The following is a 17,170-nucleotide window of genomic DNA, read 5'->3' as shown; positions in this document are numbered from 1 at the left end:
ACAACGCTACAGAGCCAGCACCCCTAAAGATTGTTTTCAGCATTTTATGCAGTCCATTCCAGAAAGACCCAAAGATCAAATACGCACTTCTCCAGTACTAAACTGGTGAACCTGAATGTGACCAGTGAACAAGTACACACACACACGAGAACTGCTGTCCACGTAGTAACAAACAGCAAATAAACACGAACTGGACACAGACGCCTTGGCCTTGCATGTGTATTCAGGTGTATTTGAATCATAACTTGTTCTGAGGGCAGTTTTTGCAAACTTGAATATTGGTATTTAAGATATGCTATATACTGCATACTAACATTAAAACATTTTAAAATTATTTGAAAAAGCAATTTCATAAAAGCACAGGAAAACTGGAAAATAAAAAAAATATATATATTTTCAAAAGCTACATAAGATAACATTTTCACTTTTAATACTCTTATCTTTACCACACCAGTAAATACAGTGGTACCTCTGGTCACGATCATAATTCATTCCAAAACTCTGGACGCGACACGATTTGGCCGCGACCTGAACATAATTTCCCCATGAGATTGTATGGGGAAATACAATTAATCCATTCCAGACCGTACAAACTGTAATATATATTTTTATATTCTCAAAAATAATTATACCATAGGAAGCACAGTGTAATAGTAAACTAAATGTAAAAACATTGAATAACACTGAGAAAACCTTGAATAACAGAGAAAACTAACATTGTAAGAGTTGGCACTATAGCGCTACCAACCGCTCGCTGTAAACACTTTTTTTTTTTTTTTTTTTTTTGAGTTTTAAGCACAGGGAAAAAATTTAAATGCCACTTCTCTTGCGAAACTTTTCACACCATTCTCTACTGGGGCTTTATATTCCTCACCTTCGCCACTGGAAGGAGGATTTTTTTTTTTTTTTTCAGCAAATCGCCATGAATCTTCCTGGCTTTCTCGCATTTGATCACCTCGCTTACGCTCTCCCCTGCAACTTGCTTCTCGTTCAACCACACTAGCAACAGTTTTTCCACCTCTTCCAGCACTGAGTGGTTAACACTAACTCCTTTGGCAACATCAGCTGCTTTGTTAGGCCCTGTATACGCAAACAAAAGAAAATGGGAAACAGAGAATGGGAAACGTGCGCAGGGAAACTGGCCGCCAGTGTTTTTGTTCGCCACCAGAGCGTGTGGTCGTGAACAGATGCAAAATTTTGGCAAACTTTTTGATTGTAACCCAAATTGTATGTGTTCAGAAACATTTGTGAACAGAGGTTCTACTGTATACAGGGAGAAAAAAGAAAAAGTACCTGAAATCACATTGTCAGCAAGAAAGAGGAAACATTTTAAAATAAGACAGACACAGGTCTGTTTAACATTTTATTTAAAATAAAAAAAGAACAGATTTTCCCCAAAAATAATGTACAAAATACACCCTCTAAAAAGAAAGCTATACAAAAGCACTCCTCACGGCAATCGTAAAGTTGCTCTTAAATTGGCTTAATCTTGAAGTGCAAGCCAATTAGACTGAACACTAGACACTTCAAATCTTGAACCAAGTAGTAAAACACTCGGAGACCTTCAGGATCTCTGAGGGGGGGGAAAAAACAGAAACAAAAGTGCAATTAGACAAATTAAAAATTGGCAAAACAACTGCAAAATCAAAAAGAAAAAAAAAAAAAATGCCGGAGTATACAATTGGAAGGAAACGGAGGCAAATGGGCTCATACAAGTACATTAAAAACGACCTCAGTGAGAATCACACTAAACTAGCGATAAAGAAACTGAAGCCAACGATAACTGGGCTGGCAGCATCCATTACACAGCGACTACTGTCTATCCACTGCATCTGCACTAAGACGTATTAAGATGAAGCCCCAAGGTGACAGAAATACTACATGTGACTCTGTCTCCTTTTGAACCTGGAATAACTGCAATTCACTCTTGTCCAGAAATAAATCTAATAACCCAAAAGTAGGGCTGAGCAATATACTGAATTTTTTATTTAATTTGATATTTAAGGAAAAAAAAAATCTATTTCTAAGCAAATATCACAACGTTCAGCAGTTTTATTTGACTTTGCACTACTCCTTCGGAATGTTATATTGAATCTGTAAAATCTCCAGTGCTCTTTCTAAACATGCCAATGTCAACTAGTGCCCAAGTTGCCTGGCAGATATGAGAGAGAGCAAAAAACTGGAGTGAAGATCAGAAGAGGAAGAGTTTAGAAGAGCTAGTGTTACCTCTGCTGTTTGCATATGGTTTGCTTTTACCTGGGATGACAGTTCAAGCAGTACAACACTTAAATATCAAACACACGTTGTTGCAAATGAAGAGGCCATCCGGGCACCTGCAACACATGCTTCCCCACCTACCTGTCAAAACAGGTCCCCAGCTAAGCAAAAAAATGAATAAAGTGTCCAGGGATCCACTGCATAGCGCAGGAGTGGACAAGCAGTAGGTGGAAGAGGGCAACAGCCGACTTAATGTAAACGTCACTTTCACCTGCTTAACTTGCACGCTACAAATATTCGCACTTTGTCAGTGGTCAGATAACTGCACTGCCCAGTAATTCATATCAAAACCCAAATCTATGGGGTATTGTGAAGAGGAAGATTCAATACGCCAGACCCAACAATTCAGAAGAGCTGAAGGCCACTATCAGAGCAACATGGGCTCTCATAACACCTGAGCAGTGCCACAGACTGATCGACTACATGCCACGCCGCATTGCTGCAGTAATCCAGGCCAAAGGAGCCCCAACTAAATATTGAGTGCTGTACACGCTCATACTTTTCATGTTCATACCTTTCAGTTGGCCAACATTTCTAAAAATCCTTTTTTTGCATTGGTCTTAATTGATATTCTAATTTTCCGAGATACTGAATTTGGGACTTTCATTAGTTGTCAGTTATAATCATCAACATTAAAAGAAATAAAACATTTGAAATACATCAGTCTGTGTGTAATGAATGAATCTAATATACAAGTTTCACTTTTTGAATGGAATTACTGAAATAAATCAACTTTGTCATGATATTCTAATTTTATGACCAGCACCTGTATATATACATATAAAAAAAAGACAGGCCCACATATTGGCTGTTGTGAAATTTCTACACTTATAAGCAAGTAACGTTTAATCTCAGCAACTCCAAATGTCTGTGTTCAAAAGTAAAAAGAATTTTAAAAAAAAAAGGAAAGGAACACACACTTACTTGGACTGGTTTACGTCAATTAAAGACCCAATCTTGGAAGTTGTGAATGAAATATGCTCATCTCCGATTACAATCTCCAACTCCTATGTAAGAAATGCAGTGATAAGTCATTAAAAATGGATTCTCCAAGAGAAGAGAGCTTCTTCTACATTTGTCCTTTCCCAACCTCAGTACCTTAAAATGACATCTTCTGCTTGTTAGTTCTTTATGTGCAGCTTTGTTTTTCAAGCTTCACTCTTAAAATTTGTCACACAGGTTCTTCTCACCATAAGTCAGGTTTGACAGTGTCAGAGCAAATGGCATGAAATACTACAGGGTGAGCAGCTCAAAACAGAAGCAGCACTCCTCAGGCTGGGACAGCATTAAAATGGTAAGCAAACTTTGCCTCTCAGGCAGGGAATTTGGGTTTGATTCTAGTCCAATACATTCACATTAGTCTTTTATGTCATTACCTCAAGATAGCTTCTGTCTTGGGTTATGATGTAATCTCTCGATATTAGGCCACCACAACAACTTGCCCAGCACCATTTCTCTGCCATATTTTGATGATGTGCACTGCTAACCACTTTAAGTTCTCTTAATCTCATACCTTACTCACATCTGATATTGTGCAAAAGAAGATTAAGAGGAGACCTAAGTGAAGTGTTTAAAATTCAGCCCCTGGTTTTCTAAGCTTTATTGGTGATTTAGTTGCAGTTCTCCTTTATGCGAGGTAATACGGTAGTTGAGCCAGTGGGTGTCCTTTTTTTTCTCTTTTGCATCAAACTTTCTGGAGTGTAAACAAACAGCAGTGAGTGGAAGCCTGATATTATCAGTGAACGACATGTGATTGGTATATTAGCTTTTACATTAAAGTGGAGTAATAAACTGATGAGAAAAAGTAATCGGAGAAGTCGTCCTGTGCAAATAGAAAAATGGCAAGAAAAGCTGCTTTATGGAATTCAGACTTATTTTGTCCTTTAAATTAAAATGGGATACTTGAGTTTGGAGTTCTGACAGCGAACTTGTTTAAAATGCAGAAGCTTATGCTTTTAACTTGAAAAATATGACAAATTTGAAATTGCTGCTTAGTAAACAATAGGCTTTCATAAAAAAAACTGTACTGTGTTTATTATTGTTGATGTATGTCATACAGCATAAGGTTTGGTAAGAAACAGGTATTACATAATTAAAATGGCAAACCATGTTTATAATTACACCTCAAGAATTATGAATGTCTAGCTGATACACTGAAGGGAAAAAACACACCTGTACAAATATAGTTAATGTATATTTTAACAGCAAAAAGCTGCAATGAAATGAATCACTTAAAATGATTAAAACCTGGAAGTACATATATATTTACATTTACGCAGAGTTTAATTGCCAATATTAATTAATTGTGTGAAAATGTATACACACACACACATATATATATACATATATATATATATATATATATATTTATATATATATACACATACTGTATATATATATTGCATAGTTGACTGTTTGCATTATTTGACAGTAAACTATGCAACATTCCATGATCTGCTTCTCGCAACTGAAGAGGGCACCGTGGCGGATGTTTGCCAAATGGCAGACCAACCACAAGCGTTTCCTGGTAGGTAACCATCCATACAATCAGATTGTGATTCAGACTACTAATGTCATGTATATATATTTGTTTTTAGAGAAATGGTGAAAACTACTTTTTATTGAGCCTTGTAGCAGATAGTTACATGACAGAAAAAAAAATTAAACAATATGACAGCTTGTAATTATGATAGCATTATATGTATTATCTTCTTACATAATACGCTACGGTGGCTGTTCGTTTGTCCGTGCAGGATTTTAAATCACCTGTAGCTCACAAACCGTTTGACCTACTGACCTGAAATTTGGTACACATAAACTACGTGGTGTCTACTATCTGCTTTCGAGGTGATGATTCGGGCACCACTCTCATCCCCTACCTCTTCATATTTTATATCATTCTTGAGGCAGATTGAAGACTTAAGCGCCAGCTTATGTGGAAAATTAAACAAAACATACTAAGTAATTGCGACACAAACACTGACTTAATCAGTTTTAACGCGAAAAGATGCTGATGGAAGAAGAGAATAAGCGGGCCACTAGGGTGGAGAAAAGAAGAGCTGCTCAGGAAGAAGCATGTACATTAACCTCTGAGCAAACGAATGATAAACGTACAGAGAAAGAGGAGGAAAACTAGGAACGCTCAAGTCAAATGGATTCACAGCACTTTCTCGTGCAGTGCACCGTTAATGGTTGATAAATATTTCTGTGCATAAATGTATTATTTATGGTCACTAAACAATAAGCCTACAGAATTTCATTTTGTTAATAAAAATGAACAGTTACCACCTGTGGTTTTTAGTTTAATTATAAAAATTCACTTTAATAGAGGCAGAATGCTTCTATGTATCTGGTTATGCAGGAGCTTAGTGTAACAAGATTTTTAAAGGAATAAAGAGAATAAAAAAATAATTCAGACTCGGTAACGAAATCAGCTGATTGAGTAACCCTAACATCAGTCATCAGTATCAGCCTTAAAAACCCTGACTGGAGCTTCTCTGCCCAGAGAGCCATAAGCACATGGAGTAAGCTACCAAGTAGTGTGGCAGACAGTAGGACTTTAAGAACTAAACTTTGTCATTTCTAATGTTCTAACCTCACAATGAACTGGGACCACAAATGGTATTTAGTATAAAATAAATTTTTCCCCGCCTTAAATCTATTACCCTTGGACAAATACAGGAAACTCATCTCTATATTCACAAATAAAGTCAACGTAGTGACTGCTTGTATGTATGTTTATTCTAACACAACTCAAAAATGGCTATACAGTAGACCCCCGCAAAGTCGCGGTTCAGAGTTTGCAGCCTCAGTCATTCGCAGATTTTACCTTAGAACCTAACTAATAATTGTTAGTAGAAACTGCAAATATGCTCCGCAATTTTTTTAATGGCTTTTTTCGTGGCAATACTGTACTGTAGAGAGAACACAAAGCAACCGTAGAGGAAAATGCAGCTTGGGATGGTGAAAGTAGCCAATCCGAGAGTGTTATTCATTTCTCCTTGCTGCTGATTGGCTGCTGCTCTGTGAAGCATCTGCAGCAGATGTAGCCCAGTATTCCCACATCATAACAGTTTACCGTGTGCAGCTATCTCGAGTGTTTCGCTGAGTGTTTTTGTGCTTTTCAATTTGTTCTTTTTAAAGCCCTAAGATGCTGCCCAAACACCCTGCACCTTTGCTGTGCAGTCATTATCTTCATTACATACCTTCATCGTACTGCACAGCTAATTCATCATCATCTTCAATCAATATCATTCATTACTGGTGAGTACCCATACATTTACTGCATTTTTATTAAATTATTACATGTTTACCCTACTTATACCAAAGAAAACGCACCTGCATTAATTACAGTACATATAGGGGTAACATCTGTATTTTACATTCTAGCACTGCGGGAGACAGCAGTACAGTATTGTACAGTATACGGGTTTAACTTTACATTCTTTTTTTTAGGTAATGTATTAAGCGGAGTTTAAAATGAAATGAGTGTTTTGGGGGCATATTTAGGGTTTAAACTATAAAAAAAGATTTTTTTTGACCACATCCAAAATTCACGGTTTTTCACAATTCGCGGGTGCTCTAGGAACGTAACCCCCGCGAAATTTGTGGGTCGTCTATAGATATTTTCATTAAATATTGGAGCGTAACTCTGAGACAGTCCAATGTAGAGTGTAGGGTCTGTGCTGTTTCCAGGCATTGGCAGGCAGGGCTCAATCAATGATACCATCGAGTTTCTGTTGCTTTTGGTTACTTCCCTTGTTTCTGATGACAGAAGCCAACATTAAAGAACATTCTAGATGAGAACAGGCCATTCTGCCCAACAAAGCTCATCAGTCCTATCCACTTATTTCTTCCAGAAAAACGTCGAGTTTTGAAAGTCCCTAAAGTCTTACTGTCTACCACACTACTTGGTCGCTTATTTCAAGTGTCTATCGGCGGAGTGGTGGCTCTGATGCTAGGGATCTGCACTGGCAATTGGAAGGTTGCCAGTTCGAACCCCGTAAATGCCAAAAGAGACTCTGCTCTGTTGGGCCCTTGAGCCAGGCCCTTAACCTGCAATTGCTGAGCGCTTTGAGTAGTGAGAAAAGCACTATATAAATGCAAAGAATTATTATTTGTGTAAAGAAAAACTTCCTAATGTTTGTGCGAAATTTCCTCTTCTCAGAAGTTTCCAACTGTGTCCCCGTGTTCTCGTTGAACTCATTTTAAAGTCACCGTCTCGATCCACTGGACTAATTCCCTTCATAATCTTAAACACGTCAGTCAGATTTCCTCTTCATCTCCTGTAAAGGCTCCGCTCTTTTAATCTTTCCTCATCACTCGCCCCCTATAGCCCTGAAATCAGCCTAGTCGCTCATCTCTGGTTAAAGGTGAATGACAGTGGGACTGGGGAAGCTCAGGAGCAGAATGGGTGATCATGGTCTTCATGGGATGAGACAACAGAGAAGTGTTACACTGGCCTTGCTGTGTGACCCCGAGCCATTTAAACTGTCACTCCTATTGATGTTTAAATAAATAAATAAAAAACTGAATGATGTATTTAACATATGGACACTGTTTGCTTTCAAGCACCTACTAAACAAACAAGATATCTGATGGCTGTCAATTATAAGCCCACCAGCAAATCAAAATAAAAAATAATTTTCAAGTTAATGATACACAAGCTTAAAAAAAAAAAAAGCCCTCAAAGTTAAGAAATGGAAAAATTTCAGTTGGGCTTTAAGAAGTTCAGGACTCAGAAAACCATCGCAAAAAATACTTAGCTTACTAAATTTTCACACAGGTTTTTTTTTTGTTTTGTTTTAGCTATACTGAATGGATTCCTACCTGACGTCCAACTCTGTCAGGCGGGGGCCACAAAGCATCATCTTCCTTTGTGATTTCACTGTCATCAATTATCCTCTTGAGTTCTTCCATTACACTCTTATGGACGTAGGCCTGTAAGAATTCACAACAAAAGCAACATAAATCAGACGATCTTTTGAAATACAGTTAGTGCCATGCAAGCTTAAACAAAACGAATGAGTCCTAAATCTTCCTACAAGTGCATCTCATTTAAACTCACGGTCACTTTTGACAAGATGGCCCTGCACCCAAGTTACGTATCCGAGTACTTCAAATGAAACCCAGCCCCTGTAATGCTGTCACACAGTTTTACTTCAGCTTATGGGTTTTATTTTCTTGTTGTCTCGGGGTTTAATGAGTTGTGGAACATTAATTGTCCAAATACAGATAATACAGTATATGGCGAGCGGCTATTGGTGATTTATCACTAAGATGGAAGAGTCACAGTTTGAGACTGGCACAGTAATGTGATGCTGCATGGATGGAAAGGTCATGTTAAAAAGTCAGGAGTAGGTCTGAAAGGGAGAAGAGCAGAGGGAAAGTGTGGTATAGCGGGTCCACAGCTCACGTCAAAAGGGCCAGTTTTTCAAATAAATAATCGCCACATTCGCGGCTAACCAAAGGGCGTGGTGGTGTGTGGCCGAGCGGTTCTCCCGTGAATTCGTGATGCGGGCGATTCTCACTTAAGTGCACAGGTGAGGAGTCGTCCGCATCCGTAATTGTTCCCGGGAGCTGCCGATTGCCACAGCTGATCCACGTCCCTGTAATATATAGAAGCGCAAGGCGGCTAGCAAGGGGAAAGAAAATAAAAGATGATCGGAAAGAGAGACGGAGGTTGCAGGGAAGAAGGCAGCAGAAGCATGGAGAAGATAGCTGGAGCGAGAGAAAGCAGGCTTGCTGGTAAATGCAGGCAGCTGGATTGGAGAGCCCCTCACAAGCAGTGTGTGGCCGACATTACAGGAGGGGCAGTTGGATGTGGTCGCTCCAGCTGAACGGTTTCTAGGAGCCGGAGTGACCAGCAGTATGGATGACTCCCCTCGGAAGGCAACGGGAGTTGATGAGACTTAGAAGGGTGAGCCTCAGCGTGAGCGCCCTGGCCGTTGGGAACCCCAAGTCTCGGTCCGGTAAGGTAGCTGTACGGAGCCAGGGGACAGGAGGCAACCGGACAGAAGTAAGGTCAGCTGCACCTGCTGACAGGGTGACTCCCCTATTGCAGAGCTTGTTTGGGAGAAGCAGGGGAGCTGCCAGTTGAACGGAGAAGGCATCGGGTTTTTTAAAAAAGGGACAGCTTCCAGCCGTTGTTTTAACCTCGTTGTGTTTTTAAAGATTTTTTCTATTGTGTTTTAACCTCCACTCTTCACTCGTTTTTATGGATTATTTAGTGAAGATTTTGAGAGACACTGCACTTTATTTGGACACGGTTTTGATTTGTTGTTAATAGAAGCACTTTGCACTTTTTGCACCATCCCCTTGCTCCATTTGTTGTGCCTCACTGCCAAGCTCATCAGTGACATTACCAACGGTGTCGGGTTCAAGGGCTCCCGTAAGGATGATGGGAACGTGGAGCAGAACCCGCATCATCACAGAAGGCAAGACAAAAGAGAAAACGAGTAGCCAACAACAGAGAGGAATTCCACCAGCCAAAGGAGGGTAGTCCACTGCCCAAGCACTATGATCTTTATTTGGTGAAAAAAATAAAAAGCATGCCAGCAGTAGGGCCTTCAAAACCTGAATGAAACGCTTCCAGATTACTTTATCAGGACTCCTCGGAGTGATGGCTTCATTTTCTACTACAGGTATTGCCAAGAAACCGGATTCAAGTTGCAGGTTTTCACTGTAATAAGGGGTTTGATACCTTTTTTTGAGTTAGTAGAGAATATCGTCACAGTTAAGAGAATTAATGAGGCACAGACAAATGGACACAAGGACAAATGCTGTGCACATTACCAATGAGTGTCACCATCACTTAACAATGAGTACACAACATAGTAGGAGCACATAATGTTTGAAACAGGTAGACCATTATGGGGTCCTTACTGTCATGTATACAATGGAATTATTACTTGCATGTCCTAATCAGCAGACACACAATGAATTCTGAGGGGTACAGAAACACCCTAACTACTCAAGGTCCAGTAAAAGCCTCCCAAATTCACTGGACGGTGCCTCATTATACAACAATATGAATGACCTTAACCATACTACTGAGACAACACAGGGGTTTATTAAAGCTAAAAAAATGGAACATTCCTGGAAGGCCAAGCCAGTCGCCCCATTTCGATCCAACTCAACAGGTCTTCCACATGCTGAAACGAAAATGTAAGGGGACAAGACACCAAAACAAGCAGGAGCTGAAGATGGCTGGATTAGAGGCTTGGCAGAGAAGCTCAAGAGAAGACCCTCAGCACCTGCTGATCTCTATGAATTGAGGACTTCAAGCAGTCATAGATAGATAGATAGATAGATAGATAGATAGATAGATAGATAGATAGATAGATAGATAGATAGATAGATAGATAGATAGATAGATAGATAGATAGATAGATAGATAGATAGATAGATAGATAGATAGATAGATAGATAGATAGATAGATAGATAGATAGATAGATAGATAGATAGATAGATAGATAGATAGATAGATAGATAGATAGATAGAAATGAAAGGTGCTATATGATAGATAGAGAGAGAGAGACAGAGAGAGATACTTTATTAATCCCAAGGGGAAATTCACAAATGTGATGGCATGTGAGAGTGATATGTAACAAAGTCCAAAAACTAACAGCTTTAACAGACCTGCCATCGCTGTGTCCAAACGTTATGGTGCCCTGTAGACAAAGTGTTGTGTGGTCAAAAAGTATGCAAATCCCTTTAAATGAAAGTCTTAATCACAATGGAATTGTTTGCTTTGTAATTGTAAACTGTGGAGCACAGGAGGAAAACTAAAGAGAAATGTGTCTTTGTCCCAAACCTTACGGAGAGCACTGTATATAATAAATAAATAATAATTAGATCCATTTTCTAAATCTAATTTATCTTGATCAGGGTTAGAGAGAAACTAGTACCTATCCCCCCCACAGGCATATGGTGCAAGGCAGGTGGACATTTCCTTTATTCAACATATTACCTGTTTGAACTTAAAAGAATACAGTTTGCTGTAAAATTGTGCTTTGCATTGATCATCAAGAGAAGTCAAAGTCAGTCATTAAGAAAAGCAGGAATTGATGTACGGCATAAATGTTTTACTCATGGCCAACTGCATGCAGCACAGTTAAGAGTAAGGGGCTTCAACAAAGTAATTTAGCCACTGGTATGATAGAGAGATAATGTGAAAGGCACTGATTGATTGATAGATAGATAGATAGATAGATAGATAGATAGATAGATAAATAGATAGATAGATAGATAGATAGATAGATAGATAGATAGATAGATTTGTGACAGAGTGGGTTGCTCTCAGGAGTTCAGTGAATTCAAGTGTGGTACCTTAATGGGATGTCAGCTGTGCAGTACGTCCATTTGTGAAATTTCCTCTCTACTAAATATTCCACGGTCAACTGTCAGTGGTATTATAACAAAGTGGATGCAACTGGGTACAACAGCAACTCAGCCATGAAGTGGTAGCCCACGTAAAATCACAGAGCAGGGGCAGCGCTTGCTGTTGGGGTGCAGAAGTCACCAACTTTCTGCAGAGTCGATAGCTACAGATCTCCAAAAGCTCAAGAACAGTGCAGCATAGAGAGGGAGCTTCATGGAATGCGTCTCTATGGCTGAGCAGCTGCAGCCAAGCCCAACATCACCAAGTGCAACGTAAAGCATCGAATGCAGTGGTGTAAAGCCCACCACCACTGGACTCGAGAGCAGTGCAGATGCGTCCTCTGGAGTGACAAATTACGCAATCTGATGGACTAGTCTGGGTTTGGGGGCTTGCCAGGAGGACGGTACTAGCCTGACTGCATTGTGCCAAGTGTAAAGTTTGGTGTAGGGGGGGGGGATTATGGTGTGGGGTTGGGCTTGGGCCCTTAGTTCCAGTGAAAGGAACTCAATGCCATTTTGGACAATTTCATGGTCCCAACTTTGTGGGAACTGTTTGGGGATGGCAACATGACTGGGCACACACCAGAGCACAAAGCAGGGTCTATAAAGAAATGGATGAGCCGAGTTTGGTGTGGAGGAACTTGACTGGCCTGCACAGTGAGAGCCCTGACCTCAACCCGACAGAACATCTTTGGGATGAATTCGAGCTGAGATTGCGAGTGAGCCAGGCCTTCTCCTCCAACATCAGTGCCTGACCTCACAAATGCTCTTCTGGTCACAAATTCCCATCATCACACTTCTACACCTTGTGGAAAGCCTTCCCAGAACAACTGAAACTGTTAGAGCTGCAAAGGCGGGCCAACTCCATATTAAAGCCTATGTATTACCAATGGGATGTCATTAAAGATCATGTGTGTGTATAAAGGCAGGCGTCCCAATACTTTTGGAAATAAAGTGTAGATGGATAGATAGGAAATATAGAGAGGAGAGAAAGGCACTATAAAATAGACAGATACACACACTATGGTTTGAACACATGCCAGAAAGACTAAAAAGTAAGAAAAAAAAAAACAACTCTGCCTTGGCAGTCCCAGTGAGGCGCTATACAGGCGTATTGCTGTTGGTATAAAGGACCCCCAGTTGTGTCTCTCGACACACTTCTGCTGAATTATTCGTTGTCTGAAAGTCCTCAGTGTTGGGGCATCAGAGAGAAAATGTGCAGATTTGTTCATAATAGCACTGAGTTTTGTTTTAATTCACTCCTTTGCTAAGACCTCCAGGGGTCCAGAGTGTGTCCCATATCTGAGCCCACCCTTTTAATTACCTTGTTAAGTAATAACACGGAATTACAAAAAAAAAAAAAATACAATTTTCAAAGAATGAAAATGCTTTCCTAAATGACGGTCAAAGAACAAAAGCCCCACATCGGCCATCCCGGGGGGGGGGGCTCTTACCTCTTTTCGAATCATGACATCGTTCTTGTAATTGCTGTTGTTGGCGTATCTCAGTTTACCTGTTGGAATATAAAATAATAAAGTGAATAAGAACATGATGACTCGCTCTTTTTCTTATGAAGAACTTATACCACAGGTGTCGAACTCCAGTCCTGGAGGGCCGCAGTGGCTGCAGGTTTTTCATTCCAACCATCTTCTTGATCAGTGACCAGTGACCATTAGTGCTGCTAATTAACTTCTTTTGCCTTAAGCTTTAATTAACTTGACTCAGGCCCCTTAGTTGTCTCTTTTACCTTAATTAGCAGCCAAACAATAATGGGACACAAAATAAGCCACCACATGAGCAGTTTATCTGTGTCCATCAAGCAATATCTGAAAATAAAGTTTAAGGTCTCGGGAAGGTTGATCTCTCAGGTCACAAAAACATTTTGACAATGTTCTTAGAAAAAACAAAAAAAAATCAAACATTTTGGAAATGTCTGCTGTGACAAGCATAACAGGTTTAATTAACAGTGAGAATGGGCTTCTCATTAAGAGATTGGTTGGAGTTTGAAATCGCAGTTTAGCTGGTCATCTGTTGGCTCATTTAACATCTCATTTCTATTTAGCTGCCATCTACTGAAGAAAATGAATAAATTCAGAGGACTGAATCCTTAAAAACAGGGCTATTAAAGTGAATGGAAAAGAAGTTAATTAGCAGTGAAAACTGGCCACTGATTCAGAAAAGGGTCAGAATGAAAACCTGCAGCCCTCCAGGCCTGGAGTTCAACACCCCTGACTTATACACTCGTTTAAAGAGATATGAAAGCTTTTTTTTTTCCTGTGACAATCTTGCTGTGCTGTAACTGGTTTTGAATTTGCAGGAGGCACATTTTAGGAATTAAGATTATATACGAGCTTAATGAAATGTTCAAACACAGCATTTTACAATATAGTGATGAAAAATTACAGAGAAATGTTGAGTACGCTCAGGTTGGAATCAAAACCAAAAAAGCTTTCATTTGAACTATTTTTTTATATTTTTCCTCAGAAATTACACATAAAAACTGAAGTCATTTAGTGTTCAGACCAACGTATTTATTTATAAATCTATTTATTTATTTAAAGATCTGTAAAAAGCCAAATTATAGAGAAATGTTGAGTACGCTCAGGTTGGAATCAAAACCAAAAAAAGCTTTCATTTGAACTATTTTTTAATATTTTTCCTCAGAAATTACACATAAAAACTGAAGTCATTTAGTGTGTTCAGACCAACTTGTGTATTTATTTAAAGATCTTCTGTAAAAAACCAAATTATAGAGAAATGTTGAGTACGCTCAGGTTGGAATCAAAACCAAAAGCGCTTTCATTTGAACTATTTTTTTTATATTTTTCCTCAGAAATTACACATAAAAACTGAAGTCATTTAGTGTGTTCAGACCAACTTGTGTATTTATTTATAAATCTATTTAAAGATCTGTAAAAAGCCAAATTATAGAGAAATGCTGAGTCCGCTCAGGTTGGAATCAAAACCAAAAAAAGCTTTAATTTGAACTTTTTTTATATATATTTCCTCAGAAATTACACATAAAAACTGAAGTCATTTAGTGTGTTCAGACCAACTTGTGTATTTATTTATAAATCTATGTATGCTTTTATTTAAAGATCTTCTGTAAAAATCCAAACTTCGAGACAAACCTCTGTCTATCTACTATATAGTACATTTCATAGCCATCTCTTCTCGTCAGCTTTTATACGTTTTAAATAAATAAACACTTCGAATTCAATTCACTTCGTTTGAGAGCCGCGAGCGCCGGCTTATAGCGCTGTGACAAACTCCACGAATGGCTATAATGACTGACTTGATAAGCTGCTCCGAACGCTAGCTAACAATACAGGCAGTGCAAAATGGGATTACCTTATTTTTAAAGCCAAGCAAACAAACAATAAACGTTTCTGTAAGCAAAATGAACCCTAAACATTCTACTAAAATATGAGCTGGAGAGTCGCATATTACGTCGCTCATTCATATAAATGTTTGAAATATTTTTTTTTTTTGTATAGGGCAATATACCCAACATAGAGAAAGACGTCATAGCGAAATGATTTTTTCAAATCACACCCTGCCGGTCCTCAGTCCCATTCATTGCTAATGTAACCACGCAAAAGCGAAAATTCCCACGACGAATTCTAGGCCCATCTGCATCCTCAAGCTTTCTTCATCCCCTGTACCCACCACTCGAGTCACTTTACCGCCCGCATTTTTAAGCGCGATAAAACAAAATGTGCCTCACCATCAGGCCGGAACTCGAATTCCAAAAACTCGTGGCCAAATTTTCCCTTGTGCCCAACGTAATAACGTAAGTAAAAATCGCTAGACATCTTCCGGAGTTCAGCACTGAACAAATTTGATACAGCACTGAACAAAATTGATACAGCACTGAACTAAATTGATACAGCACTGAACAAATTTGATACAGCACTGAACTAAATTGATACAGCACTGAACAAATTTGATACAGCACTGAACTAAATTGATACAGCACTGAACAAAATGAACAACGAGCGGATCAAACGGAGCAACAGGCGCCTCAGCGGCAGTTTAGAGACTCTTGGTGTGTTACCGCCATCTGCTGTACGGAGGGAGAATCCCTCATTCCATTCTAAACGAGAAATTCTTTTTTTTTTTCAATCAAGTGTAAGCTCACTAACTCAAAGTTATGATTTAGTATCTTATAATTTCGATATGATATTTCATAATTGCTACTTACTGTCGCGTAAATATGACTTAGTATCTCATCATTACGACTGACCATCTTGTACCTATGACTTACTATCTCGTAATTCCGACCTAGTATCTCATTATTATGACTTACTATCTCGTAATTATGACGTAGTATTTCGACATTTCTATTTAATATCTCATTATTACGATATACAATCTCATAATTTCGGGTTAGTATCTCATTATTAGATACTTACTATCTCATAACTTTGAGTTAGCATCTCGAAATAATGACTTACTATTTGAGCTTTCATTGGACAAAATAGTGTCTCATGCCTTGAGCAGTTTTAGAGCCGAGATTCCATGAAGTAGGAGCTTCCATAGAACACAGTGAAGTAACTCATGTTCAGTTGTTTCCGTTGATCCACATTTGCACACTTTCAGTCTTAGTGACAACCTATTAATAACAACAACAACAATAATCTTCTTCTTTTTTCAGCTGCTCCCGTTAGGGGTTGCCACAGCAGATCATCTTCTTCCATATCTTTTTGTCCTCTGCATCTTGTTCTGTCACACCCACCACCTGCATGTCCTCTCTCACCACATCCATAAACATTCTCTCAGACCTTCCTCTTCTCCTCTTCCCTGGCAGCTCTATCCTTAACATCCTTCTCCCAATATACCCAGCATCTCTACTCTGCACAAGTCCAAACCAACGCAATCTCGCCTCTCTGACTTTGTCTCCCAACCGTCCAACTTGAGCTGACCCTCTAATGTCCTCATTTCTAATCCTATCCATCCTCGTCACACCCAGTGCAAATCTTAGCATCTTTAACTCTGCCATCTCCAGCTCTGTCTCCTGCTTTGTTGTCAGTGCCATCATCTCCAGCCCATATAACATAGCTGTTCTCACTATCATCCTGTAGACCTTCCCTTTCACTCTTGCTGATACCCGTCTGTCACAAATCACTCCTGACACTCTTCTCCACCCATTCCACCCTGCCTGCACTCTCTTCTTCACTTCTCTTCCACGATCCCCATTATTCTGTACTGTTGATCCCAAGTATTTAAACTCATCCACCTTCGCCAACTCTACTCCCTGCATCCTCACCATTCCTCTGACCCTCCTCTCATTCACACACATGGATTCTGCCTTGGTGGTCCTACTGGCCTTTATTCCTCTCCTCTCTAGAGCAAATTTCCACTTCTCCAGGGTCTCCTCAACCTGCTCCCTACTCTCGCTACAGATCACAATGTCATCAGCAAACATCACAGTCCACGGGGACTCTTGTCTAATCTCATCTATCAACCTGTCCATCACCATTGTAAATAAGAAAGGGCTCAGAGCCGAT

General features: G+C 39.4%; 1 protein-coding gene across 1 annotated transcript; it reads right to left on the bottom strand.

Moving 5' to 3' along the window:
* Window positions 1-1,350: 1,350 nt before the first annotated feature.
* On the bottom strand, window positions 1,351-15,643 carry magoh (mago homolog, exon junction complex subunit). Its single transcript, XM_028810872.2, has 5 exons — window positions 15,388-15,643; window positions 13,115-13,173; window positions 8,107-8,217; window positions 3,202-3,284; window positions 1,351-1,573 (listed from the first exon to the last, which is right to left on the bottom strand). Exons 1-5 carry the CDS (start codon window positions 15,473-15,475, stop codon window positions 1,474-1,476), a joined length of 441 nt encoding a protein of 146 aa, XP_028666705.1. The 5' UTR covers window positions 15,476-15,643; the 3' UTR covers window positions 1,351-1,473.
* Window positions 15,644-17,170: the final 1,527 nt, after the last annotated feature.

This window comes from Erpetoichthys calabaricus, chromosome 10 (genome assembly GCF_900747795.2).
Source record: "Erpetoichthys calabaricus chromosome 10, fErpCal1.3, whole genome shotgun sequence".
NCBI lineage: Eukaryota > Metazoa > Chordata > Cladistia > Polypteriformes > Polypteridae > Erpetoichthys > Erpetoichthys calabaricus.
This window is presented reverse-complemented; position numbering and strand designations above follow the sequence as displayed.

Bases quoted from the DNA above. Each gene is read 5' to 3' on its own strand.
- magoh (XM_028810872.2), bottom strand. From the start codon at position 15,475: ATGTCTAGCGATTTTTACTTACGTTATTACGTTGGGCACAAGGGAAAA. The intron at 3,285-8,106 runs GTAGGAATCCAT...TTTCTTACATAG, and splicing joins CTGACAGAGTTGGACGTCAG to GAGTTGGAGATTGTAATCGG. The intron at 1,574-3,201 runs GTAAGTGTGTGT...CCCCCCCCTCAG, and splicing joins ATTGACGTAAACCAGTCCAA to AGATCCTGAAGGTCTCCGAG.